A 24,400-nucleotide genomic window follows, 5' to 3' on the forward strand; every position below is an offset into this window, starting at 1 on the left:
GAGGAAAAGGTGGAAGTGGTGCGTGGCAAAGATGAAAGAATTCTTGAGGAAAGAATTAACAACAATGCGCAGCAACAAAAAGCGTGAAATTGACCTGTTATCGAAGCCTTTATTTTGATGTTTCTTTTCCTCACGAACTGCGGCTTTACTCTTGTTTTTTCCCCCTTCTGGGCTTCAAAAGCGGTATCAAATCGTCACTGTCGAGAAGGCGGGTATATGGGGCGCTCTGAATGTCAGTCGAATGGATCCCGAGGCGTCGACCATGTCCTAGTCCCTGTCACTTTCACCACCCACCCCACTTACACATCAAGGTCCTGTTCCGTCTTGTCAGTGTACGTGACACGTGCCCACACTCGCCGCGATTCCTTGGATCCCTTTGCCCTCACCTCCACCACCATACCTGCAACAAAGGGCCAGCGGGAGAAATGGAAGAGGAAAGGGGAGGAACATGAGAACAGAATTATTTATGAGTAGGCAGAGCACAAAGACCGGTCCGATCTTGTAAGCTTATGACTCCAGGTGTTCCATAGCTACGACATCCCCATTCTACATTCATGAGGACGGTGAGTTTATCGCTTTGGCATTGCCCTTTCAGAACTCTTTTCTCTATTCACCGGTCTTGCGATGCTTACCCGTGACCTTCCCTCCCCCCTCCACGGCTTTCTGCACGAAGCGGCCGACAAGAGGCTTGTAATCTGTAAGCTCCTTTCCCGGTCGAGCGGCACCGATGGAATTCCCTGTCCCTACCATTTCATTTGCTGGGAGTGGTACAGAAGCTGTGGATGACGGCAGCGCGGACGGAGGACTGCGAGGGAGGGGATCAGAGAAATTGAATGGACGTGGATGGAGCGCATTGGCTGTCGAAGTCCTTGTGCTGTCAGTGTGATGACCGTGTTTGCCCGTCGAGCAGTCGCCTCCATGATCTTTAGAGGCGCAGGCAGGTAGAGAGGGCGCAAGGGAAGAAACAGAGGATGCCGTAAAGGGATGGGATGAAGGCTCATCTGTGGCTGTTTCTGTCGCTGATGCTGCAGCGTTTCCTCCTAAAGTGGTCACTTCTGCTATTACAGCCCCTTCAAGAAGTGCCACCATCGACGTTGATCCTGTTGCCACTGTCATTTCTGCTGATTTTTGGGGCTGCGCCGGAAGGATCTGGGAATGCTGGGAGTTGCCCCCTCCTCCATCACCCTGTAACGTCCCCCTGTTCTCCTTATCACCTTCGCTCTGATGCCGCCGGACAGGCGACTGGCATGCCTTCTCCCGTTCCCTGTCGCATAGCGCCTGTTCCTTTTCCTTGCCTGCCTCTTTCATTTCGTGATCCTTCCTCTTCTCGATTCCCCCCTCTGCTTCACACGCTCCGTCTTCCTCCAAAAGCTCAGTCGATGCTTCCTTTGCCTCGTCAACATCCGGGCTGGCATTCTCTTGACAGAACATTTCCCCAGAAGGAGGGATCGCACAAGATGCAGGGGCGGAGGAAGCTGTCGTGGTGATTGTTTCCGCTTCTATCCCTTCTGTTCTACCATACCCCACACGACACAAGGTGATAGAGGAGCGTGCTCCGATGGCTAGTTCCTTAAGTGCTTCGCATTCCTTCTCCTCCCTTCCACTGCTTTCGCTGCTCGGGGCCGATGAAGACCGTGGGGAGGTCGGTGGCGTGGGGGGCAACGGTGCCATTAAAAAAATTCTCACCTGCGGGTTCAGAGACCAAAAAATAACAATTAAACTCACAGTAACAACCTTCTCCCTTCCTTTACGCTATTAAGATAGCCATTATGAAACTGTCTAGATCTCCCATTACTTTTCTGCCCAGCTATCCTATCAACATCTCACATCTTCACTTTCGCTCCCTCTAGTTTTTACGTCAATGTCTCGACGCGCCCCTCATCCCTCCCCCGCTGGAGGCATACAGAAGTTCGACACGGTCCTACCTCCTGTAAGGGAATGTCCTCCTCATCCCCGTCCACGTACAGCACATGCGCATATTCCTGCCCGGAATGCGCCACCCAGCAATCCGTAATATGGCCTAATGGAATGTCAAGTGCGGAGATGAGGGTGGCATATGATAACCTTCCCTGTACTCACAGGCTAATTGCGCTCAGAGATCAAAGTTCCTCTTTGCGGCGACGTTTGCGAGATAAGCACTACTATATCCCTTCGTATGCATCATTTGCTCAAACGCACCTGAAAAGCTACCATGCATTCCGAAGTCTTTACGGACAGAGAGCTTGCGATAGTGCTTGTTGATAGCCTGAAGTTTCCGACGCGTTTTAATTGGCAAACATGATCAGACAGAAGGGGAGCATGGAACGATGACAGATGTTTACAAAGAATAAATACACATCGGAGTGGGAGCACATGAAAATATGGGATGGACATCGTGTTTGAGCTTATATGACTTTCACATGGCCCGAACGTGAGGGATCCCCCCAAAACATTAAAGAGCTATCAACAATGCTGATGTACGCTTCTCTCCCTCCCTACCTTCACCCTGCGCTTCTCCGTGTTGGTGGCATACATTTTGCTCCAGTAAAGTCTTTGCACTGTTGATGTAAAAATGGTGAGAAAGGAACAAGCAATTTAGGCGACAAAACTGCAGACGAGCGATCGATGCAGCTTTCCAGTCATGCGAGTGGACGCGAAATGCCAACATACTTTCTTCCCATGATGCGACATGCGACATCATATAAAAGTATCGTGCATCTGGAACATGCAAAGCCACAGCGTCCTGCCAGGAGGACGGGCGTGCCGGGGACTGTAAAGTGACTTGAAACAGACGCGAGGTCAATTGTCGTCCCTGATCTCGATGTTGAAAAGCTGGGGTTTAATTTGTGTTGATTGCTCAACTCGTGACAGCGTATCTCACGTGTTTTCATGGGAGCCAATTTTCAATGCGCGTGGTTTATTATTTGATTCGCAGCGTGAAGACCGGGGCCTCACACTCCCCTCTATCACATCCTCTTACCGCCTCCGAAGTTTCTTGCTCCTCCCTCTCCCCGACACCCTCTGCTCAACAAAAGAGCTTTCTTGTGCTTCAACAACTTGTTCACGACCATGACTCACGCGGGCAGTACATTGTCCTGGGAATGCTGTAGGATCATGTATGGCTCATTCTCTGCAAATGGCAAGCGTCAACCTCTCGCCCCCCCCCATCATTACCTTCTGAGCAGATGACCAGGCTAGTTGTCCTCACTTGCTTGTTTCCTCCTTCCTTTCCTCTCTTTTTTTGCAAGACAGCTATCATGGCAAATGATAGAGGAGTTGTCAGCGACGAGATTCGCGCTTTGCTGGAAGATGAGCAGGACGCAGAGTTCGAGGAAGTAAGTGGGTGATAGGGATGGAGCAGAATGGAGAAATGGGTTTGTCAGGGCGACGTGCTCAGACGACAGCTCTCATTGCCTCGTGGCCATGCCTTTCTTACCACTCGATCGTATTGATTCTTTCTCTTGGACCCTGTCTCGCAACTTTTTCCCAGGAAATCGCCCGAAACCCTTTCTCCCTCAAAAGTTGGCTCCGATATCTGAATGCAAAAACTCAAGCCAAGCCGGTGAAGCGCTATCTGATCTATGAGAGAGCTTTAAAGTTCCTTCCAGGCTCTTACAAGCTGTGGTGGGCGTATTTGCAGGTTGGTGTCGTGGGGCAAGGGAGGGAAGAAGAGGAGAAGAAAGTCACTGGAAGGGGAGTGCTGCACTACGGAGACGAGGGGGAGGATAATGTGATCGATGGACAGGGCTTATGCTTGGCGGGAGGAAAATGCGGAGAGGGATGGCGTGCACCGTGGTGCCCTATGGCTCACGACTTCTGGCATTTTCCCCCCCATCCAGGAGCGGAAAGAGCAGGTGGATGGGAGAGTTCCTGTCAGCCATCCTCGCTATCAGATTCTGCTGAATACCTTCGAGCGGTAAGTGGAGACGGAGGAGCAACGCATGGAGGGACAGAGTGGCAAGAGAAATCGATGAAAGGCAACAACCTGCTCTCACCTTCTTCCCCACTCTCTCGGTGCCAGGGCCCTTGTGCATCTCTCGCGCATGCCCCGCGTCTGGCTCGACTATCTGCATACTCTCGTCGACATGAAAAAGGTATGGCTGGGTCTTCCTTTCCCTCTCCTCCACCCGCCTTGCGTCTCACCTACTCCCCCCCCTGACCCCTCTCCCGGCTCCGCAGGCGACCAAGACTCGTCGCGCCTTCGACGCCGCACTTCAGTCCCTTCCCATCACCCAGCACGAGCGAATCTGGTCTCTGTACCTTCCGTGGGCCCAAAATTTAGGCGTTAAGGAGACTGCAATTCGTGTCTTCCGGTGCGTCCCTCCCTGCCTCCCCCCGACTCGACCCCTCCCTCCACCTTCCCCTGCCCTTGAAATCCGTGACAGTCGTCGCTCGAGCCGCTTGGCCTCCATCGAGGGACGGAAGCACAGCTTTCCTCACCCCTTTTCCCTTCCAAACTCTCTCCTTCAGGCGATACTTGAAGTACGACCCTTCTCAGCGCGAGTCCTACGTCGATTTTATGGAGAAATTGGGGGAAATGGAGGAGGCCGCTGTGCATTTGGCCATCTGTGTGAACGACGACGCCTTCTTCTCTCCGAAAGGTCCGTTTGGACGGTTAGCCTGCTGTGCGACGTTTTTGTTGATTTCCGTCTCGAAAGCCCCCACCCTTTTTTGATCCCATTGACGTTTTCCCGGTTCCATGTAGATGGGTCTGTAGGTGTCAAAGTTGAATTGCCCCCCACTTCTGCCATTGAAATGCCTTTTACTCACTCACTGCAGGCTCCTCCAAACACGCCCTCTGGATGCGCCTCTGCGACATGTGTGCGCGCCATCCGACGGCTATCTCGCGTCGTCTCAAGGTGGACGCCATTATCCGAAGCGGCCTCGCGCGCTTCACGGACGAAACCGGGAAGCTGTGGTAGGGTTTGACTCCCTCCTCTCGGGCTCTTCCTTCTTCCCACGTTTCTTAAGCGTCATTTCATTTCTTTTCCCTACGATATTTGACTGATGTCTCAGGTGCAAGCTGGCAGACTACTACATCCGCCAGGGTCAGTTTGAACGGGCCCGTGACGTCTACGAGGAGGCGCTTTCCACGTGAGTGTGCTTGGTATCTCCTCTTACCGCATGGTCCGAGCACCTCGTCGGCTTTCCCCCGACGTCGCAATCACTGCCCTGTCCTACCAGCCGATTCCCCCCCCTAACACCAAAGTATCAATCTGACTTCGATCCCTCCACCTTCATGTGCCCCCTGCTTTCCTCATTCAGCGTCCTGACAGTGCGCGACTTCACGATGGTTTTTGACGCTTACTCCCAGTGCGAGGAGTCTCTGTTGACGGCCCGCGTGGCAATGTTGGCAGAGGAAGAGGTATGGAATTAGAGTGGGCAGGAAGGAAGGAGGGAGGGAGGGCTTGGAGGAAAGAAAGGGTTGAGAGGAAGCGGGTCTGACAGGAGCCTTTCGGTTTGTTTCCCGATGCCTCAGGAACCAGAGGACGAAACGGACGATGACCTGGACGTGGAGGGCGACGACACGGATCTGCGACTGGCCCGGTTGGAGGATTTGATGGAGCGTCGGCCCATTTTGGTAAGGCGCGAGGGGGAGAGAGAGGAGGAGAGGAACGAGGAGACAGGGTTATTTAAAATCATCTGTGGTTTGAAGGTGAACGAGGCAGTGGCTTAGGCGCTGATCGGACCGACAAGGAGAACATGGTGGACATGTGAATGGGGAAGACTGGAAGCATTGGCCGGGCGACGTCCTTCGCGCCCCCCTCATTTCTTACACGTTCTCCCCTCTTCCTCTACCCCTGACCCCAACAGCTGTCCTCCGTCCTCCTGCGTCAGAACCCTCACAACGTCCACGAGTGGCACAAGCGGGCCAAACTTTTCCAAGCCCAGAACGATCCTCACAAGGTACTCCGAGGCCGTGTCGCCCCCGGCCCCGCATCTTTCCGCTCCAGTGTCCTCAGCTTTTTGCCTTCCCCTTTTCGCAGGTCATCGTCTGTTTCACCGAGGCCGTCAAGACCGTCGACCCCAAGAAGGCTTTCGGAAAGCTCTATTCCCTCTGGACCGCTTTCGCCAAGTAAGCTTGTTTCCCTTCTGCTCTCTCCCTCCTGCGTCCTTTTCAAGCTCTGCTTATGTCAATCGTCTTTCCCCCCCGCAGGTACTATGAGGAGCATGACGACATTGACAACGCTCGCGTGGTGCTCAACAAGGCTACTTTGGTCAATTTTAAGGTACTGCCTCACTCCACCCCCCGAATCCCCGATTTCATCCTTCCTTTCTTTCCTTAATCTCGTGTCTTCACCCGTCTCTATCTGCAGGGCGTGGAAGAGCTTGCTGGTGTCTATTGCACCTGGGCAGAGATGGAAATCCGGCACGAGAACTACGAGGAGGCCTTACAGGTATGCCTGCCGCCCCTTCCACTTTTCACCTTTTCACTGCCTCCCTCATTCCATTTCATTTCTCTCTCTTTCTCTTCCATAGGTGATGCAACACGCCGTCACTGAGCCGTCTCAGGCCATCCAACGCCGGCGGCAGACCGAGGCTCAGGGCCGCGCGTTGGGAGGCGGGAAGAAGGGGGGCGAGGAGCGGGCAGAGATGATTGCAAGCATCCCTGTGCAGGTAGAAGACCAGGAACTGCATTCAGGATGGAGGTTGTTTCTGTATATTCACCGGCATTGTCTCTTTCTGACTTTGCCACCCTCAATTTAGGAACGCGTGCACAAATCCACTCGCGTCTGGTCCTTGTTCTTGGACCTAGAAGAATCCCTTGGGACTGTTGCCACCACAAAGGCTGCCTACGAACGGTGTTTGGAGCTCAAGGTATCACCATTTCTTCTTGTCTCATCCATCCATTTGTCGTGTCTTTATTGGGAGATGTGCATTTTTCCCGGCATTTCCGACTCGCTCCCTCTTGATTTTCAAACTGGATGTCATGCGCATCGTAGACGCATATTTCCATGAACCGTCCATTTCTGCGCTCATGCTTTCACCCATCCACTCCCAGGTCGCCACACCCCAAATAATCCTGAACTTTGCCTCTTTCCTGGAAGAAAATGCGTACCACGAGGAGGCTTTCCGCGCCTACGAGAAGGTATGTTTCAGCCCACCTTTCATGTTCTTTTTTGCCACCCGCCTCACTTTACCTCCCTTTTTTCATCCCGTTCCATTTTTAGGGGGTATCTGTCTTCGGTTGGCCTCACGTCAAGCCCCTGTGGTCTCTGTACCTTCAGAAATTCGTCGCCCGGTAAGTTCTATTATTGGACTGGGGTGGGAGCCTTCAAAACGCTCACCGATCAGTCTTTTCGTCCTGCCACCCTTTGTTCCTCATCCATTGCATTACCCATTCTCGGGTTCAGGTATGGTGGGAGCAAGCTGGAGCGGGCCCGCGATTTGTTCGAACAGTGCCTGGAGAAGGTCCCAGCGGATGAGGCTGCCGACTTCTACATCCGGGTAAGCACCGCTACTTCCCCACCACCAGCATTCCCGATTTTCTGTTTTTTTTTTTCCCATCTCCTTACCTAGTGTAGACGATTTTCAGGAGATGACACAAATTCATGCGGTGACCTTTACCGCCCTCTTTTAGTCCTGCATCGCTCACCCCACGCTCTCCTTTCCTTCTGGTCTCAGTACGCAAAGCTGGAGGAAGAACACGGCCTCGCCCGACACGCGATGGCTATATACGATCGGGGGACCCAGGCAGTGCCCGAGGACAAGCGTTACGATTTCTTTCTGCTCTACATCAAGAAGGTAATTGTCGAGAAACCCCCCCTCTCTGAGCTTGGACGCATGCACGCGCAGTACTGGGTACGCAAATGCGTTGGTCACACGTGTATGTCGCTGGCTCATCGACATGCCTCCTTCCTCGCCCTTCTTATGTTGGTGCTGTCCTCCCTTCTTCTCCCCCACTTTCTCTTCTCGTTCAAGGTGGAGGCTCTCTACGGTGTCACCCGCACTCGGGAAGTATACCAGAAAGCCATCGAGGTCTTACCCGACGAGGGGGCTAAAAACATGTGCATCCAGTTTGCCGAATTGGAGCGGAAGCTTGGCGAAGTACGTTATCTCCCTTTTCGGGCACCCAGTTACAAGCAGTTTGTTGCCTCGTCTTCTGTCGTTCGCCCTTCTCTCTTTTTGTGGTGGTCTCATTCCATTTCTTTCTCCCGATTGCAGATCGACCGAGCGCGTGCTGTTTATACACATGGCGCCAACTTTGCGGATCCACGCCGTGATCCTGGTTATTGGAAGAAATGGCAAGATTTTGAGGTGCGTTATTCTCCTGCTTCTACTCCACTTTCCCTCATCTAAATCTAAACGAGTACCCGAGGGCGCGCATCATATGTTGCAATGTAATTGTTTGCTGCTTGTCCACGCACATTCCTCGCTCCTCCTCATCGTCCATATCTCCCCTTTAAATTACTGGCCACTCCCGTTTCAGGTCAATCATGGGAATGAGGAGACATTCCGGGACATGTTGCGCGTAAAGAGGACTGTACAGACCGCCTTTTCACAGGTAGCAGTGCAAGGAGTGGGTGGATGTTGGGGAACTGAAGGAAACTCGACCGGAAGGATCAGAGAGCAAAATACCTTCACTGGCAAGATGATCCCAGTGCTTCTCTTCCCTTGCCCACTATCATTTTGTTCTTCCTATCTTTTTGAATCTTTTGCAGGTTAATTACATGGCAGATGACGCTATGGCCATGGTGCAAGCGAAGGAGGGTGGGGGGGAGGAAAAAGACGAGGCGACCGCTGACGCTGAGACCCTGGCTCGAGAAGCGGCCAAGGCGGAGGAGAAGGCGAAAAGGGCTCAAGCTGCACGGGTCATGGCCGGAGGAGCGGGTGGTGTCAAAAGGAAGGGAGGAAGCGAGGGGGAGGAACTGGAAGCGGTGGAGAGACAGGCCAAGAGGCTTCAGGCAGTGACAGCAGCGGCTGTTGCAGCATTGGAACGGAATGAAGAGGAGATAGACATTGAGGACATGGAGGAGGAGGGGGAGGAGGGAGACAGGATACAGGAGGGAGGGGAGGAAAAGGAGATCCACATTGAGGGGGACACCGAAATACAGGTGAAGGCCAAGCCTGTTCCGGCTGCAGTGTTTGCAAGGGCAGGGCTTGAGGAGGACGCAAAAGATGGAGAGGTAGGGAATGGGGGAAGTATGGGAGCTCTGGAACGCCTGAAGAAAGCCGGAGGCCAAAGATAGCTGCTTAAAACTTGTCTTCTGAGCTCAATTTTAATATCGCGGTTAACAGAAAGGAAACACCTTCCATGTGGAAATAGTTTCAGAAAAGTGAACATTCTTTCGCTGTCTACTTTATTTCCAGCTATGCTTCAGCTTATTAGGAATTCGCATCTGTGACGTTCACATCCTTTTTCTATTCAAACATACATCGTGTGCGCTCCGTGGCACGAGCGCCCTTTTCTTATACTTTCACACTTATTTATTTATGCGCCTTTTTTAAAATTTCCTTATTCAAAGCACGAGCACTTCCTCCACGATTTCCTCACCCAGCCGCTTGAAATCGCTCAAAACCTCTCCCACATTTGGGAGCATGAATGGTACTCCTTCACCGTCGATGTTTTCTCGCTTTTCTTCATCTGGCTTAACTTTGATCGGGATTTTCCCTCTACTCTGCAACACCGAAAAGGACGAGGAAAGGAACAGCCGCGGACGAAATCTTACCGCTAAGCCTTCCCTATGGCCTCCTTCAGCCCCCGCCATAAAAAATAAAGCCAAGCCTCCATACCTCTTCACCAGTTTCTTCTGGTACTCGCTCACTGGATCCATCCCCACCACCCGTTTCTGCGCCTGTGCACCTGCCAGATTTTTGTACAGGTGTCCACAACGCAGAGCCTTGCAGCCTTTTTGGACTTCTTCCCACGCCCTCCATCCCTCACGATAGGGGCCAGAGAAGAGTGGACCTACCCATGCTGGCTTGAAACGGATCAATACGTCGAATTGAGGCGGCTGCAGGAGTGGCGACGAGGCCGCCTGGAAGGGGGAAGAAGGAACCACGGCAGCTCTCCATCCTCCCTCCTTTCCACCTTCCTCCATCCATGTCAACAGTGATTGAAGCGAAATGGCAGCGAGAGCCTTCATTCGGGCTAGGATTACGGGCTCTGGGCAAGAAGAGGATGTCCAGGAAGGTCGCCATCCCCTCTCTTTGTCGTACGGCGCCAGTAGATACATCATAGACCCCCCTCCCTCCCGGACTCCCGCTTTGCCTTGATGTTTTTCAAAGGCTTTCTCTGCAGCCTCGTGGTCGGAAGGAAGAAGGGTGTGGTGCGGGTCAACAAGCAAGGGAGTGGAGTGCCAATTATGCGTGGAAAGGAGGGACAGGAAAGCGAGGAGGCCAGCGAGGAGGGACCCTGGGGGTCGGCCGGGCGGGGAGAAGAGCGCGGCAACGAGTAGTTCGAGGGCTTCCAGGGGGAGACACGGCGAGCTGGAAGCGGTTCCGGATGAGAGAAGGGCGGAGTCGGAGGGTATAGGTGGGAGGAGATGATTGGAAAGCCATATGGAGCATAAGCGAACAACGCGGCCGTACAGAGGATTGGCTGCGTGACAAGCTTGGATGAGTCGATGGTGGGTGGGAGCGCGTTCTGTCCAGCGCCCCACCTCCTCCTTCTCCACTCGCTCTCCCTCCAGACCAAGGAGGGAGCTTTCTTGAAAAACGGAGAGAGAAGCCCGGAACACATAGCCGTCTAGCATCATATCCAGTGCGTTGGGGCCAGCCAGGGAGGCTTTCACCTCAGGGTCGCGCTCGAGGCTGAGATAGACAGGGAGGGAGGGAAAAAGAGAGAAAAATAAATTGAATTGTACGACACAATTCCATCGAGAGTTTATCGTCAGGGGGGAATAGGCGAGAGATAAATCAATAGACATCGCGACAACACAGTGTCACATGCGTTTCGACCTCTCACCTCCGAGCAATCTGCAGCAAGAAAGCTGTCTGGGCCCGTCGAAGGGCTTCTAAGTCGTCGGGCCATTTGTTCGACTTCTGAAGTTGCACCTGGATCGGAAGAGGGGCTGCGGGAAGTAGAGTGACGGGAAAGGATATCAGAAGAAAAGGAAAGCGATCCCAGAATCAATGTAACCTCACTCGATCTGTTTGTTGCCCCCTCCCCGCAAGATCTCCGCCTTTCTCTTCCCCGTACCGACTGTACGAGACACCTGCTGCCCCTCTAGACGCTTCAAGAGTCGACTGGCTCCATGGACGAGGGGATGGGGAAAAGGGGGGAAGAGGGAGGTGTGCCGGAGGGCGGGAGAGAGGGGGGCGACCGCCTCGATGGCAAGAGGAAGGCAGGACGATACGCCTTCTTTGAGCTGGGAGTAGGTGGAAGGGGGGGTTTGAGGGAGCAAATAATGATAGAAATAACGAAATATGATATCTCAGCTAACAAGCAGCCAGCCTCACCCTTCTCATTCCCCCTTCTGTTTCCGCTTCTTACCTTCGTCGTCAGGGAATCCAATGCCGTCAAAGCCGCCTTTGTCATTGCCTCAGGCGTCAAGGAGGGCGAGGGCAAGGACGAAGATGCGGACGCTCCATTTGCCGATCGCTCCTTGGAAAGCTCCAGCAACATAACCAATTCATTTCCCAAGATTCTCAGCGAGGTGGCAACAGAGGGAGGAAACCTATCGCCCATAAAAGTGCAGAGATCGATCAGCCTGTACCTCTCCCCCGCTATCTTCGGTACCATTCACAAAGCCCTTAACGTCACACATCTCCCTGACTTCTTCCTCCCCCACCCTCCCCCACCGCCTTCCCTCCTATCTCACCGATGCCGCAGGTGGTACCCCAAGGTATACCGCATAATCTCTTCCACTATCTTGTGCCTGTCTCCACCTGTGTAAGCAGTGACAGCGCCCTCTGTGAGCAGAAGAATCATCCAAGACCTCTAGATGCCTCCTTTTCCTCTGAATTGAATCACTTCTATAGCTTCCTGGTCCCTGTCCATCCAGCTTACCTCCTCCCCACACTACGGCCTCTACAATGGCCCCGTCTTTGAAGCGTCGAAGCTCTGCTTTTTGGCCCCAGAATGCGCGAAACTGATCGGACAAAGAAGAGAAAGCAAGGGTTGGGTGAGCAAACAAGAGGAAGATCGAAGGGGGGGATCGACGAAAAGAAACGACGAGGAGGAAAAAAGCGCGGCTGACCTAAGGACAAGCAATACAAGCCTCAACCATTCGCTCTTCCACCACGTCCCTCCCGTCTTCATTCTTCCAATATATTCGAAGCCACACTCACCTCTCTCGCCTTTGTCTCCTCCTCAGCTGGTGGTCCCCGATCCACAAGTCGCAACGCCTGCATAGGGTCGATCGAGATGCCCACCCATACCCATCCCCGCTCCCCCTTTCTTCCCAAGTTCTGCTCAACACAGCAAGCAGCGGGCAAAGCACGCACGCGGCGCGCACGGTTCCCCAGGGCGAGGCTGAGGATCTGCGCGGCCTTTCGGGACAAGTAGGAGGCGACGGGAAGATCGCAGCAGACGCGTTCTTCCTCCTGAAAAGTAGAGAAGGAGTTGAAAAGAAAGGAAACCAGGAATTGAGATACAATTAATCAACAAGGAACACGAGAGAGGGCAAGAAAAGACAGAGGAGGAGAACAGACCCCGATTGTCCGTGGATTCGTTTTTTGAACGAATGCCTCTTCGGAGATCAGCCCGTCCGACTCGAGAAGAATGCATACCTGTGCTGTCGCTACGCTGACCGCGTCGGTGGCCTGCTCGCTTTTCGAACGGAGGGGAAGGCGCAGATAGTAGTCAAAGGTGCGCAAAAAGGGGAAGGGCGTGAGGAACAGGACGGTGGAGGCAGAGCGGACCTGCGCGAAGCAAAGGAGAAGGAAGAGCCAAGAAGAAAGGTCAAGGTGAGCGGGGGAGAGAGGGTGAAATGGTGAGAAGAAAGGAAGATGCGACCATGCTACATGGCGCGCCAGACAGGGACTGGTCTTAAGCCGTCCTCCTCGCAGCTCTATTTCTTCTCTTTGCATCTGACCACTTACATCGGTCCGCAATAACTTGAGAGCCCGATTCGCCTCCTCCTGAAGCTCAGCACAGGCGGAGCGGGAGAGGTATGTAAAGGCATTCCCTCCCGTTTCTTCGATCAGCAGACACGCCACAAAAGCACCCACGAAAAGTGAGGGGTCTAGAGGAGAAGAGGCTGTGTCCGCACAGGGAGAGAAAAAGAGACCAAGGGCAAAGGTTGTGAAAAACTGCCCTTGTACAAAAGACCTCTCGAGGTGTCACGTCTGACTATGATTTCTGATTGTCCACCCTTGCAGTTTCCCTATCTTCTCTTCTCCGGGGCCGCAATTTCCGGTTCGAGTCCGAGATACCAAAGCGTTCTGATGTGCCTAATCTTGTTCAATTTCACATCCAGCCTCAACTCTTGAGATATGAATAATCCAGCCTCCCTCCTCCTTACCTCCCTTCAGCAGTAAAGGTTTTGTCCCCGTTTCGGTCAAGTCGGTTTCGGCAAGAAACTGGAGCATCACCATCAGGGCGGGAAGAACTTCCATCCTGTGGAAGGAGGGCCGGTGACGCGGAGAAAGGTGGGCGGAATAGGGACAGAAAGGACGCGAAAATGGAATACGTTGAAGAGCAGAGGCATAAATTCCACAAACGTACCTGGGATTGAGCCGCCTCTCTTGAAGAAGGAAAGCAGCCAGACAGAGGAGGGAGAAGCCGTCGAAGGAGTCGAGCGCAGAGAGCGAGCCCCGCTGAGCGAGCCAGACCTGACGGGAATATCGAGGAAAAAGAGGGAGAGGACAAATTAAGGCCCTGTGTAAGTATGGTATGTCATGAAAGCACACGCATTCGTCCTGGAAGGGATTACGAGGCTTTTTCCCTGCAACCTTCCTTTTTGTCTTTCCCCTACAGCCCATTTTCCTACATAGTTCTCACCTTCAAGAGGACAACTGCCTGTTTAACTCCTGTACATTCCCGCCCTAGCCACGAATGCAACACGGCCAAATGCTGTTTGAACGAGCCCTCCTGGAGGATGCCTTGGGAATAGTGTGGAGTCGAGGGCTCGGGACCGTCCTTCCAGGACTGATAGGGAGGAGGAAAGACGCCATATGAGGGGAAAAGGGGGACGACAGAGATTGGTCTAGGGCTGAATGCCGAGGATACGTGACGGTAGATGCAAGCGCTTTCCACCATCCCCGGGCACTTGCTCCCTTTCATCACCCACACGTGTCCTTCCTCTCGCCATCACTTTCTGATTCCCTTTACCTGTCGTCGAACATTGCATCGGTGCGGGTTTAGCTTTGGTCGCTCCATGATGCCCCCTCCTTTCGTTGCGTCCTCAGACTCTCCTTTCTTTCCTGCCCCCTTCTTCTTGCTGTTGACCCCACCCTTCACATCGTCGACGAGGGCAATCGAAGGCCAAAGTCGCACCCTGTTGGAAATACCAAGACGATAAGCCTGATTGCTACCTATCTTCCATCCTCCCTGCCCTCCTTCCCCTTCCCCTCCTCCCTCCATCCTCACTTGACTCCTCCAGTATGGGCTGTCGGCGTGAGGACAAGGAGAGGCCGGCGATGGTCCCCCTTGAAGGCCTCCACCTCTATCGATCTGCAACACGCATAAGGAGGCAGGGAGGAAGAGAGGCGAAGAAGTGGAGCAACTCAAAGGTAGCACAAGGGAAGGCATGGTGAAAAGAACCAGCTTTCGGTCCACAAAAACGTGCAGGAGGTCCGGGGCGAGAGGTCGGCGCCAACCCTCATCCCTCTCTACCCACCTGATGGCCTCAACTCCCTCCAACTCCTGCTTGATATGGGCCAAGTAGGCGTTCCGTCTGTTGTGATACCGGTAATTCAACCACGGCCAGCGAGGACCGAAGGTGGGGGCTGGAACCTCCACAGCCACGTCCACGGAGGGCGCCTGGAGGGAAGGAAAGCGGAGCCGCGAGAGTGGAAGAGGAGTCAAAGGAAGCAAGCTTAAGGGGCCACGTCGACGGCTTTCCCCCCCACTCCCTCCCCCACCCTCCTTTCCATCCATTCCTCCCCGCCGGACTCCTCACGTACCGGTTTGCTCAAAGCGCCCAGCATGAAGGAACCTACCACCTCCACTTGACGGGGGGGGAGGAAGGGAAGGGGGGCCGACGAGGCCTCGGGCCATTGCACGTGTGGGGTGAAAGGGAAAGCGGGGTCGGAGGCCTCCGCAGGCATGGTCTAGGCCAAGGGCGGTGGAGACCAGGTAGGGGAAGAAGAGAGAGGTTGGCAGGTAAGGAAAGGGGAGAGGAGGGCATGTCGACCAGAACCGCACTTTGCACTGCACTCTACTTTGTGTCCATTGCCCTCTCTGACTTACCCCACTTTTCATCCCCAACAGTGTCTCTCGCAACGTGAATAAAAATTTCGTTAAGGCCTTCCTGACTGCGGTAGGGCTCCCTCTTTGCTCGCTCCATCCCGATAGGTGCACGTCTGCCAAAACTTCTTGTACTTGAAGGCGTAGGAGATTTCGACAGAAAAAAGCTTCGGGCTGACGAAGGTACCTCTCTTCCTCTTCGGTGGGAGGGGCATACCTATTGTCGCCAAGAAAGGCCACATAAAGGAAAATTTCGTTGGTGTGAGGTACAGGACACAGAGGGAGCTTATAATGTGATCCATCGCGCACCTCCACGGGATACAAGCGGCACATAGAGCCACATTGCATCCATATTCAAATTTATATGGAACCACTCACCGCCCTCGTTTGGTAGGTCGACTGTTTCCCCCTTTAGTCTCTAAGTGTTCCGTTTCGTCCTCTTCTTCGTCTTCTTCATCTTCAACCTCTTCCTCTTCCTCCTCCTCCTTCTCCTCCTCTTCCCCCTCTTCCTCCTCCTCCTCTGCTTCCTCCTCTGCTTCCTCCTCCTCCACCTCTTCGTCCTCTTCTAAATTTTGTACCTCCTCCTCCTCTTCCTCCTCCTCTTCTTCCTCCTCCTCCTCCTCGTCTACCTCCTCCTCCTCCTCTTCTCCTTCCACCGTGTCCTCCTCGTGGTCGTCGCTCTCTGACATATTTTCACTGCTATTCTCGTTTTCAAAGTCCTCCTCTTCCCCTAATTTTAAGGTTCCTGCATCCTTTGACTCCTCGAGCTCTCGCAGGGCGGCTCCTACATGATTTTTTTTTTTGCCCATACTTGACAAGCCTCAGCCCTGCGAGCTGATGCCCTGTTGACACATGACGTAAAAAAAGAAAAATAAACGCAATTTACAAACAGTAGTTTCAAAATGCAGATTACACCTTGTAGCCTCCTCACAAGCAGGGCTGCGTTTAAGGCAACTCAAGACGGAACGTGCGTTGTGAAGTATCTTTGGGTGGCTGGCGCCCTCGCCTTTCCTACCGACGGCCCAAGCGCTTATCCAGCGAGTATGGAGGTCGAACAAAATAATCAATACGGAGGCTGGCGTAAAAAAACCTTTTGCGTAATCTACATCTTTATATCAACGTGAAATACAAAGCGAAAAGGTGTGCAATTATGTATGAGATAAGTGGAGCACAAGTCAAAAAGGGGACAATTTTTGATCTGTACTCTTGCCTGCAGGCCACAAGATAAGTACAAAAAGTAAAAACACACTTTTCTCGGCATCTGAAATTTTTGGCATGTGAGACTCTACCGTAATAAATAATCGAAAAAATACTACCCGATAGGGGGAGAAATCCTATTTCGGCAGATTTTGTTTCTCATTTACTTGCATCGTCCAAGACGCAACATTTTTGCTTTCCGGGAGGTTATTAGGTCACCCAGTATACACCTTTTTCTCAATTTCTGACGATTTTATCACGAAATTTGCCATGTTTTGAGTAAATATATGATTTCTTTCCAACTCGTTGCGGCCAAGAGGAGACCATAAAAGCTATCTTGTGGGTGGTTACGATGGTAGTCAATGCTCGAGAGACATGATTAGTTCTCTGCCAAAAGTGAGAGCAATGTACGCCTCGCGATCGTCTACTTGACACCATAAAATAAATGTAATGTTTCGGTGTTCTCATACGTGGGACCCATGATGAAATATAGAATATAAATATGATAGTTGCCGGTTAGGAGAAAATTTCAAAGTTGGACGTATGAAAAATCGGAAAAAATCCTGCCACGCGTCATCCGTGACCCACGTCTCGCCCCTCCCCCACAGTACGTTGAGGGCGAAATACTCTTATATCTGAATGTCGGGGTGTTCAACGAGTTGTAATAATTTTTTTAAAATATACATGTACATTCCAACAGCCCCAAATTTAGCGAGGCGAAGCACTTCGAACGATTAAAAGCAACAAGAGCATGCACGTGGCATGTCAAGATCGTCCACAGCAATTGAAAGCATGTACTGTACGCCGACAAGTTTAATTTTACCGACATACAGCAAAGCTGGACAATAGCCATCGTGCAGCCATACTCCCTCAAGCCCATGCTTCTCGCAGAGCTTTCGCCTGGGCCGCTTTCCCCAAAAATCCGACCCCTACCACGGAAATAAGCAAAACCAAGGAAACCAATACGTGGTTGAAGGTGTCCGGCAATAAGTCAAAGGGCTTGTGACTGGGATAGAGACGCGTGAAGTACAAATCCAGGTCCCCCACGCCGAGAAGAAGCGTGGTGGATTCTAAGGAGGAAGGGGCGGTGTATAGGGAATGTAGGCCGTGGAGTGTATGGTTGTACGTCACGACATGAGGAGGGAGGACAGGGAGATGCGGGGCGTAGGGTAAGAGACCCTCCGCCTTCTCTGTTTTGGAAAGCGGAAGGGCAGTGGGACGACGAGGGTCCAGGAGGCGACGGTCAAGAAGGAGAATCTGTCCAGGTTCGAAACCGACCAGCAATGCTTTGGTGGTGATCCCGCGGGCCGTTAGGGTGCTGCCCAGCGTCAGGATGGGATGAGGGAAGAGGAAGGTCTGTTGGAGGGCGACTGGAGAAGCGTCGCCGTCGAAAGAAGAGGTTCTGCGGCCCGGGAAGGAAGTGAGAACGGAGGGGAAAGGCGACGTGAGCAGGATATTACCCGGCATACGAAATTCTCATCTCTTGACGCCCTTCCTCTCACCGTTCTTTGAACTCGGGAGAGGTGAACAGTCCGAGGCCTTTCCTGTCAATGAAGCCGTCATACAGGGTGATCGAGCCGATTTCAGTACGCTGCGCCTGCATGAGGGACAGAGAAAGAAAGAGGGGAAGATATGAGTCATGAAGGCAAGAAGGCAACTCTGAGACGTACTCTGGCACACGTTGGGGGTCAAACTAGCAGCAACATGACGGGGAGAAATGGAAACACCACTTGCTCTCTTCCTGCCTCCCGCCCACTCTTCCTCCAACCCCTCCCTCCCTCCCAACCTTGCAATTCCAATAGGAGTAGATTAGCCAATTTTCCACCAGCCGCATCCGCACCGGCCCTTGGACGTGAAAATGTGACACACGATAGAGCACCCTCCCCGACACAGTGTCCATCAAGGTAACATAGAGGGTCGAGACTTCCTTCCCGCCCTCGTCCCCTCCCTGCCTCCTTCCCTCTTGGCTGCCCTCGTCTCTGGTCACATTGAGGGAGGCAGGAGGAGGGGATGGAGGGAGAGAGGCGGTGCTGGCGAGGGCCACCAGGTAAGGATTCAAATACTTGAGCAGGAGCGCACCGTCCCCCAATGGGTGAGAGGAGGGAGCCGTCATGGTCTCACGAACATCCGGGTAGGCAGTGCTGACCACGAGCTCGCTCGGACTGGGGAGGGAGGAAGCGCCGACAACAGCAGACTGAAAGGGCCAGTTAGGGGAAGAAGGCGCAGAAGAGGGCTTGAAAAGGCGGTAGGTCTGGAGGGAGGCGCCACCCGAGGAAGGGGTTGAGAGGGTGTGATAGAAGATAGGGCGATCCCCAAGACTCTCTTCGGTCCCAGCCTCCCTCCCGCCCAAGGCGCCTTGGGCACAGGAAGACCCGTCGAGGAATCGAGCCCGATGACCGGTGGCGTTGCGGGTGTCCACGAGAAGCAGACGAGGAGGAGAGGAGGAGGAGGAGGAGGAGCTCGCGATGGGGAAGAGGAGGAGGGAGGAGGAGGGGGCTGGGGGGGTCAGTCCCAAGGTGGGAAGTGAGGCTATCTCATGACCTGGGAGCGGAGAGCATGTCGCAGAAATTTAAGGAGGGAGCGTCAGAATGCACCTTCCATCTTCCCCCCCATGTCTCTACTCCTACCCTTCCTCCCTCCCTCCACTTCCCGATTCCTACCGGTGGCAATGTCCAACCAAATCGCCAGCCCTTCTCCTCCTTCGCCCACCAGAAGCACCTCGTCTCCTTGCTGCACCATCCTCCACCGCGCTCCTTCCCTTCCTTCGACCGAGGAGAGGTCGCGCGTCCAGAGGATGGTGCCGCCGTGGGAGGAAAGGAGGGCGATGAGCCGGGAGGAAGGTGCGCAGAGGAAGAGGAGGATCTTGGTCAGCCCAAAGTGCGGGTCTCGGACAGAGGAAGACGAAGGGGAGGGCGGGAGCACGACGCTCTGGGAAGATGGGGAAGATAGAGGGGAATGAAAGGTAAGGACCAAACTTTGAACATCGCAGGCGCTCTGCGGGTCAGAACCTTACCAGCAGTTTTTCGAATAGGGGCGAGGTTGCCAGTGCCTCGGTGACGTCCTCTGTCCCGCTCCTTTTCTCTCCCTCCGCCGGGGGTCGATGGTCGACGATCAAGACCTGTGCGACGTCTGCAAGACACTCTTCCCGGAGCCAGACTGGACGAGGAGGAAGGGAGGATGGAGGGGGAGGTAAGGAGGGAAAAGGTTTGACTTTGAGAAACTAAGGAGAGACTCGGGGGCCAAGAAAAGAAGAGCCCATGCCTATCTCCTTCACGAGTTCCCTCTCCTCCTTTCTCTCTTGCCCCCTCCTGCCTCCTCCCTTGCCCCCGCGCTCATCCCACGCACCTAAACGGTCATCCATGGTCTGGAGCACCAAGGTCTCTGCCTTGTCGACCGTCAACACCAGCAGATCGCTCTCCCTCCCCTCCTTCTCTTCCTCCCTCCAGCCGCCTCTTATACCGGCCCAGAGGCCCCGTAAGGACCGTCTGCCCCGCACCCTCCCCACTGACTGCCCGTCCACGACCCGAAATACTTCCACTCCTGGTCCCTGATTCTCTTCCCCCCGCAGGACGTACGGGCCCGCGCGGAAAGCGAGGGGGAGAGAGGGGGAGGACGGGGGGGCGACCAGGCGCTGCATAAACTTCCCCTGCGTGAGGGTGATCTCAACGACAGCTCCGGAGTCCGAGAGGACAAGGCAGGAGGCGCTGAGGGATGAGGGGTGGGAGGAGGGAATGGGGGAGGAGAGGACGCCGTGCGGGGTCGCTTTGGCGCCGGAGGGATTGACGAGCTGCATGTCAGCAGCGGAGAGGGAGGAGGAGGAAGATGGGGAAAGGAGGAGGAGCGCGAGGCTCCGTGCGGGTGCAGGGCGAGCAAAAGCATGAAGCGAGGGAGTACTGTTAAGGGATGAAGAGAGGGAAGGAGACATAGAGTGAGACGTATGACGACGGTAAAATGCAGAGCCTGCTACGCTCATGTCAGACGGTATGGTCCGCAGCACGACGCCTGGGTTCTCAACGCTGCCTCCCCTTTCTTTCTCAGAAGGAGTCTCTTGTTCTCGTTTCAAAACCACTCACCCATGCGATATCAAGCCACCATCCGAGAAGCTCACACTTTTTATCTTCTCTGCCTTCTCCCCCCCGAGGCGGACCAAGAACGCCTGGGCTTTCCCATCGCTACCCTCGCCCACCACCACAACGCCTTTCTCGGTGCCCCCGTCCACCGGTACAACCCCGGTAACAGCCATAAGCTCGATGGCAGGAGCCTTCCAAATGCGCGTCCCATCAACAGCTGACAGGAAGTAAATCTCGCCGGTCTCTCCATCGACCGCGCCAACCGTATCAGGGAAGAGGGCGAGAAAGCCACCCTCCTTCGCTTTAACCCTTTTCCCGAGCGGTACACCGGAAGCGGGGACGGTGACATGCCACATTAGGTTTCCATCAAACAGGCGCCACGCCCACACGCCTAGGGCAGCGGTACTCGGGTCGCTGAGGGAGGAGGTTAGGAGACGGGTCAAAGAGTGAGGGGGGTGAATCCCACCTGATTAAAAATAAACAAAGACCAACCGACAAAAACATGAATTCAGTTTCATAAAGGCAACCACCCCCCATCCCTGCCATTCACGAATTTACCCCTCCTATAAAAAGACAAGTAGCATTTTGCTTCGCCGGAACTAACCGAGTCAAGGCCATGACCAAGCGCTTCTGCGGATGCAGGACAAGTTCAAGGACCTTCACTGCTGGCTTTTCGTCTTTGTCCATTGTTCCTCCGTCTCGCACAGGAAGAGCGACTGGGGCGGCGAGCGGGATGACTTGTCGCCAGAGCAAAGAGCCGTCCGAATTGCTAGCGGAGGCCACAGCCACTGCTCCGTAGGATGAGGCGAGTAGGAGAAAATTGCCCTGTAAAAGATAGCAAGGTTCGATGAAGAAACGAAGAGATCCGATGGTTTAAGTTGAACCATCGGTGAAACGTTGCTGATTTCCTCCTTGCTCCAACTCCATTCGCATTTTTCATACCTCGAACCGTGCGTGGCACACGGGGCCCAATAATGACTTATGCCAGTCAAACTTTCCAGCATCCTCTTCATAGAGAGCATAGACCGATGGAATCAAGAACAAGAAAGACAAATACATGAAGGAGACAAAGATAGAGATCCGTCTGAAGCAAGGGTAAGGCATACTGCTTTGACTCCTGATGCTGATCTGATGTGTCCGCCTTTTCCCTTTCTTGCGCCGCTTCCTCTTCCTTCTGAGTATCCTTCATTAAAATTTGCGTAGAAGATAGATAGAGGTTGAGCGTGAGAGCCCATCCATGGTCCCCAAGGACCCGCTGCATGTATTGGGCCTACTGCCCTATGTTCGCCGAGCGAGTCTCCCGTTGCTCTTGGCTTATTCATTCCATCGCTTTGATACCTTTCAGGAAATAGATGATAACACCATCCCTTGCTAGAGCAATGAAAAGAATTCTGTGACCTTGACTTACGGCTATGGACACCATTCATGTTCTAAATCGACACAAAGAAGCCATAAAGACCGCAAGACTCGAACTGGCTGGTTTCAAAAACCTCCCCTCTCCAATTTCTGCAAGCCTACTTAATACTGGGTGCGTTTTCGAAAATCTATTCGCTATCGAAAGCTATTTGACATCGTCAAATTTGATTCTAAGGTCGTCCTAAATTTTCATCTCCGAAAGCGCAAAGTAACGGCGTAGAAAGCATTGCCATTTAAAAAAATTAATGATTTTCTGGAAATATGCTATGACTTCAGGTAGGTTACATCTGCGCTGATTCGCGAATTCACCGACATTGACGATGAAAGAGGGCTATCATGAAGGAAGCTACCTGTGCACAAACCATTCGTGATGCCAGCGATGAGAATGAGAAAGCAGGGTTGTTTATACGGACGTGGATGCATCTGTACAGTTCTTGCACGGGACACTGAGGCCAAAGGAGGGTAGAGTGAAGCACAATAGCTCGCATTCTGGCACCTAAACTAACCTCACCCGGGGGGAAAAAGTTATCGTATTCTGTTTAAACAGATACGGCACGAAGCAACTACAAGATCATTTCAATGGAGCCATTGCTTGCGATGACCAAGCTCAACGAATGAAGCACCATACAAGCGTGAGATTTCGAAAGAATAAATTTAATCCGGAACTAAGCACTGTCTACCAAATGACAAACACAGCATAGTACCATGGTATACGAAAATTAATTTTGTATACATCTACTACTACAAAGGCGGTCCACGGTTTTCTTTTCCTGCAACGATCCGTGTCTTTGTAGAAAGTAAAAACGTTGGGCATTTTTTTGATGCTAGACATGGTCCCCGGTTAGTTTTGTGAAGCTGTGTAACGATTTGTTACCAGAAACCTCTTGTTACCAGGAAACCTCTTACGGATGCCAATTTTGGGAGAAATACTTTGAAATTTAATAGCATGAATTCAATAGTACAGGCTATAATTTACACCGTGTAAAGTAGGCCTCGTCACGGTGCGCACCCGTTTAGCTGGTTGTCCATCACAACGCCAGCTGCTCCCCTATTTGTCGCAAGCGTTATCGAAGTTTCACGTTCGAATTTCCTTGTCTAGTAGAGAAACTCAATGTCAGATGTCGGTGAGGTATCGCATTTGTCTCAAGCAGGAGGAGCAATCAACGCAGATTTAGCGCTCTAGAAAGATATCAAAGATGTTGCGCTGCAAACAATGTGATGATTCAGTTCAGCACGTGTAGAGTGTCGCGGTGTGAATGAGTTCAAAAGGTTGCGCATAAGGGCCCAATGGACGTGGAACACCGGCATTGAAGATCGCTGAAAATGACGTCATCTCCTCGGCCACGCAAGCATTACTTATCTTGCATGTCCGTGATGAGACTCATGTCTGTACTCAGGCATGTGTTTCATCATCTATCGTTTTTGACCATATAGCAGACTACTTTCGGAGACGAGGCTGTGAGATTTACTCTGACGGACAGACCCCTGCCATTTCAGTACTGATTTTTTTTCGTCCAGGTGATAACATCACTCCTTCAGCATGCGCCATGCTTGGTATCAGCAATTGAGCGGCTTAGCACTTGAGGCTAGCAAGGCTGCTCTGGCTGATTCCGTCCCTGCACTCTCTGTGGACGGTCACTCTATTGCGACTTTCGCTGGAGGCTGCTTCTGGGGCATCGAGCTTGCATTTCAGCGTGTTCCAGGTGTTGTCGCGACTGGAACGGGATACACGCAGGGTCACGTGGCAGAGCCCTCGTATCAGGAAGTATGCAGCGGGACAACGGGTCACACAGAGGCCATTCAAGTGCACTTCAAACCAAACGAAGTCTCGTACGAGGACTTGCTGAAGGTATTCTGGGAACGCATAGACCCACTGATGGAAAATGGCCAAGGGGGTGACAGAGGTAAGAGAGGTCACGACTTCTGCCTGACACAGGAGCGCTTGGTGGCAGACCATAGAAAAATATCTGGATTTTCCCCGGTGTTGGGAAGCTTGCTCTTCGAAATTTTCTGCCACCGTATTTGAGTAGATGAGCGGGATCAGTAGCTAAACCTTTACAACAAGGTATAGAAATCGCTAGTCACCGTTTAAACCCTCTTTCATCCTCTTCCTCTCCTCCTCTTCGAAGGCACGCAATATCGGACGGGCATCTACACCCACACAGACGCGCAACACCGAGCTGCCCTACAGAGCCGCGAGATTGAACAAAAGAAGTATTCACGGCCCATCATGACGGAAATTAAACCGGCAAAAGTGTTCTGGCCCGCGGAGGTCAGCCACCAGGGCTACCTGTGGAAAGGAGGGAGGTTTGGCTCGGCGCAAAGTGCCGCAAAGGGATGCACGGACCCCATCCGTTGTTATGGCTGAAGAGTGATGTGCGTGACGTGGGAAAAACGAACCGGGCGACGAGGATGAGAGAAAAGAAAAGTGAGCCTCAGGACG

At 53.1% G+C, this 24,400-nt stretch overlaps 5 protein-coding genes across 5 annotated transcripts; 2 read left to right on the top strand and 3 right to left on the bottom strand.

Annotated features, from left to right (window-relative positions):
• Positions 1–305: 305 nt before the first annotated feature.
• On the bottom strand, positions 306–2,547 carry NGA_0248700 (uncharacterized protein; the record flags this gene model as incomplete). Its single annotated transcript, XM_005856085.1, has 5 exons — positions 2,479–2,547; positions 2,179–2,245; positions 1,926–2,020; positions 633–1,686; positions 306–400 (listed from the first exon to the last, which is right to left on the bottom strand). Coding segments are annotated over exons 1-5 (1,347 nt in total), but the record flags the coding sequence as incomplete, so codon positions are not given.
• A 501-nt stretch (positions 2,548–3,048) lies between these two features.
• Positions 3,049–9,257, top strand: SYF1 (pre-mRNA-splicing factor SYF1; the record flags this gene model as incomplete). Its single annotated transcript, XM_005856080.1, has 23 exons — positions 3,049–3,064; positions 3,232–3,314; positions 3,470–3,619; positions 3,819–3,895; positions 4,001–4,073; positions 4,159–4,292; positions 4,450–4,580; positions 4,759–4,897; positions 4,996–5,073; positions 5,245–5,344; positions 5,459–5,560; positions 5,794–5,886; positions 5,967–6,055; positions 6,137–6,209; positions 6,297–6,377; positions 6,460–6,597; positions 6,688–6,798; positions 6,983–7,069; positions 7,152–7,222; positions 7,335–7,428; positions 7,606–8,028; positions 8,146–8,238; positions 8,643–9,257. The coding sequence occupies 23 exons, from the start codon at positions 3,049–3,051 to the stop codon at positions 9,168–9,170; spliced, it is 2,964 nt and encodes a 987-aa protein (XP_005856142.1). The 3' UTR covers positions 9,171–9,257.
• Positions 9,258–9,269: 12 nt separating this feature from the next.
• Positions 9,270–15,963, bottom strand: UTP22 (U3 small nucleolar RNA-associated protein 22; the record flags this gene model as incomplete). The annotated part of the gene is made up of 16 exons (XM_005856091.1): positions 9,270–10,734; positions 10,889–10,994; positions 11,123–11,291; positions 11,417–11,600; positions 11,745–11,811; positions 11,933–12,014; positions 12,214–12,468; positions 12,655–12,786; positions 12,967–13,124; positions 13,389–13,483; positions 13,592–13,698; positions 13,868–14,014; positions 14,198–14,848; positions 14,992–15,138; positions 15,278–15,491; positions 15,653–15,963. The coding sequence occupies 16 exons, from the start codon at positions 15,961–15,963 to the stop codon at positions 9,441–9,443; spliced, it is 4,119 nt and encodes a 1,372-aa protein (XP_005856153.1). The 3' UTR covers positions 9,270–9,440.
• Positions 15,964–17,282: 1,319 nt separating this feature from the next.
• On the bottom strand, positions 17,283–21,726 carry NGA_0248901 (uncharacterized protein). The gene is made up of 9 exons (XM_005856087.1): positions 21,484–21,726; positions 21,146–21,366; positions 20,545–20,955; positions 19,817–20,364; positions 19,485–19,627; positions 19,149–19,399; positions 18,258–19,012; positions 17,974–18,068; positions 17,283–17,873 (listed from the first exon to the last, which is right to left on the bottom strand). The coding sequence occupies exons 1-7, from the start codon at positions 21,643–21,645 to the stop codon at positions 19,006–19,008; spliced, it is 1,743 nt and encodes a 580-aa protein (XP_005856149.1). The 5' UTR covers positions 21,646–21,726; the 3' UTR covers positions 17,283–17,873; positions 17,974–18,068; positions 18,258–19,005.
• Positions 21,727–23,472: 1,746 nt separating this feature from the next.
• NGA_0248301 (peptide methionine sulfoxide reductase) lies at positions 23,473–24,397 on the top strand. Its single transcript, XM_005856081.1, has 2 exons — positions 23,473–23,861; positions 24,087–24,397. The coding sequence occupies exons 1-2, from the start codon at positions 23,498–23,500 to the stop codon at positions 24,323–24,325; spliced, it is 603 nt and encodes a 200-aa protein (XP_005856143.1). The 5' UTR covers positions 23,473–23,497; the 3' UTR covers positions 24,326–24,397.
• Positions 24,398–24,400: the final 3 nt, after the last annotated feature.

Source organism: Nannochloropsis gaditana, assembly GCF_000240725.1.
Source record: "Nannochloropsis gaditana CCMP526 unplaced genomic scaffold scaffold045, whole genome shotgun sequence".
Classification (NCBI taxonomy): domain Eukaryota; class Eustigmatophyceae; order Eustigmatales; family Monodopsidaceae; genus Microchloropsis; species Microchloropsis gaditana.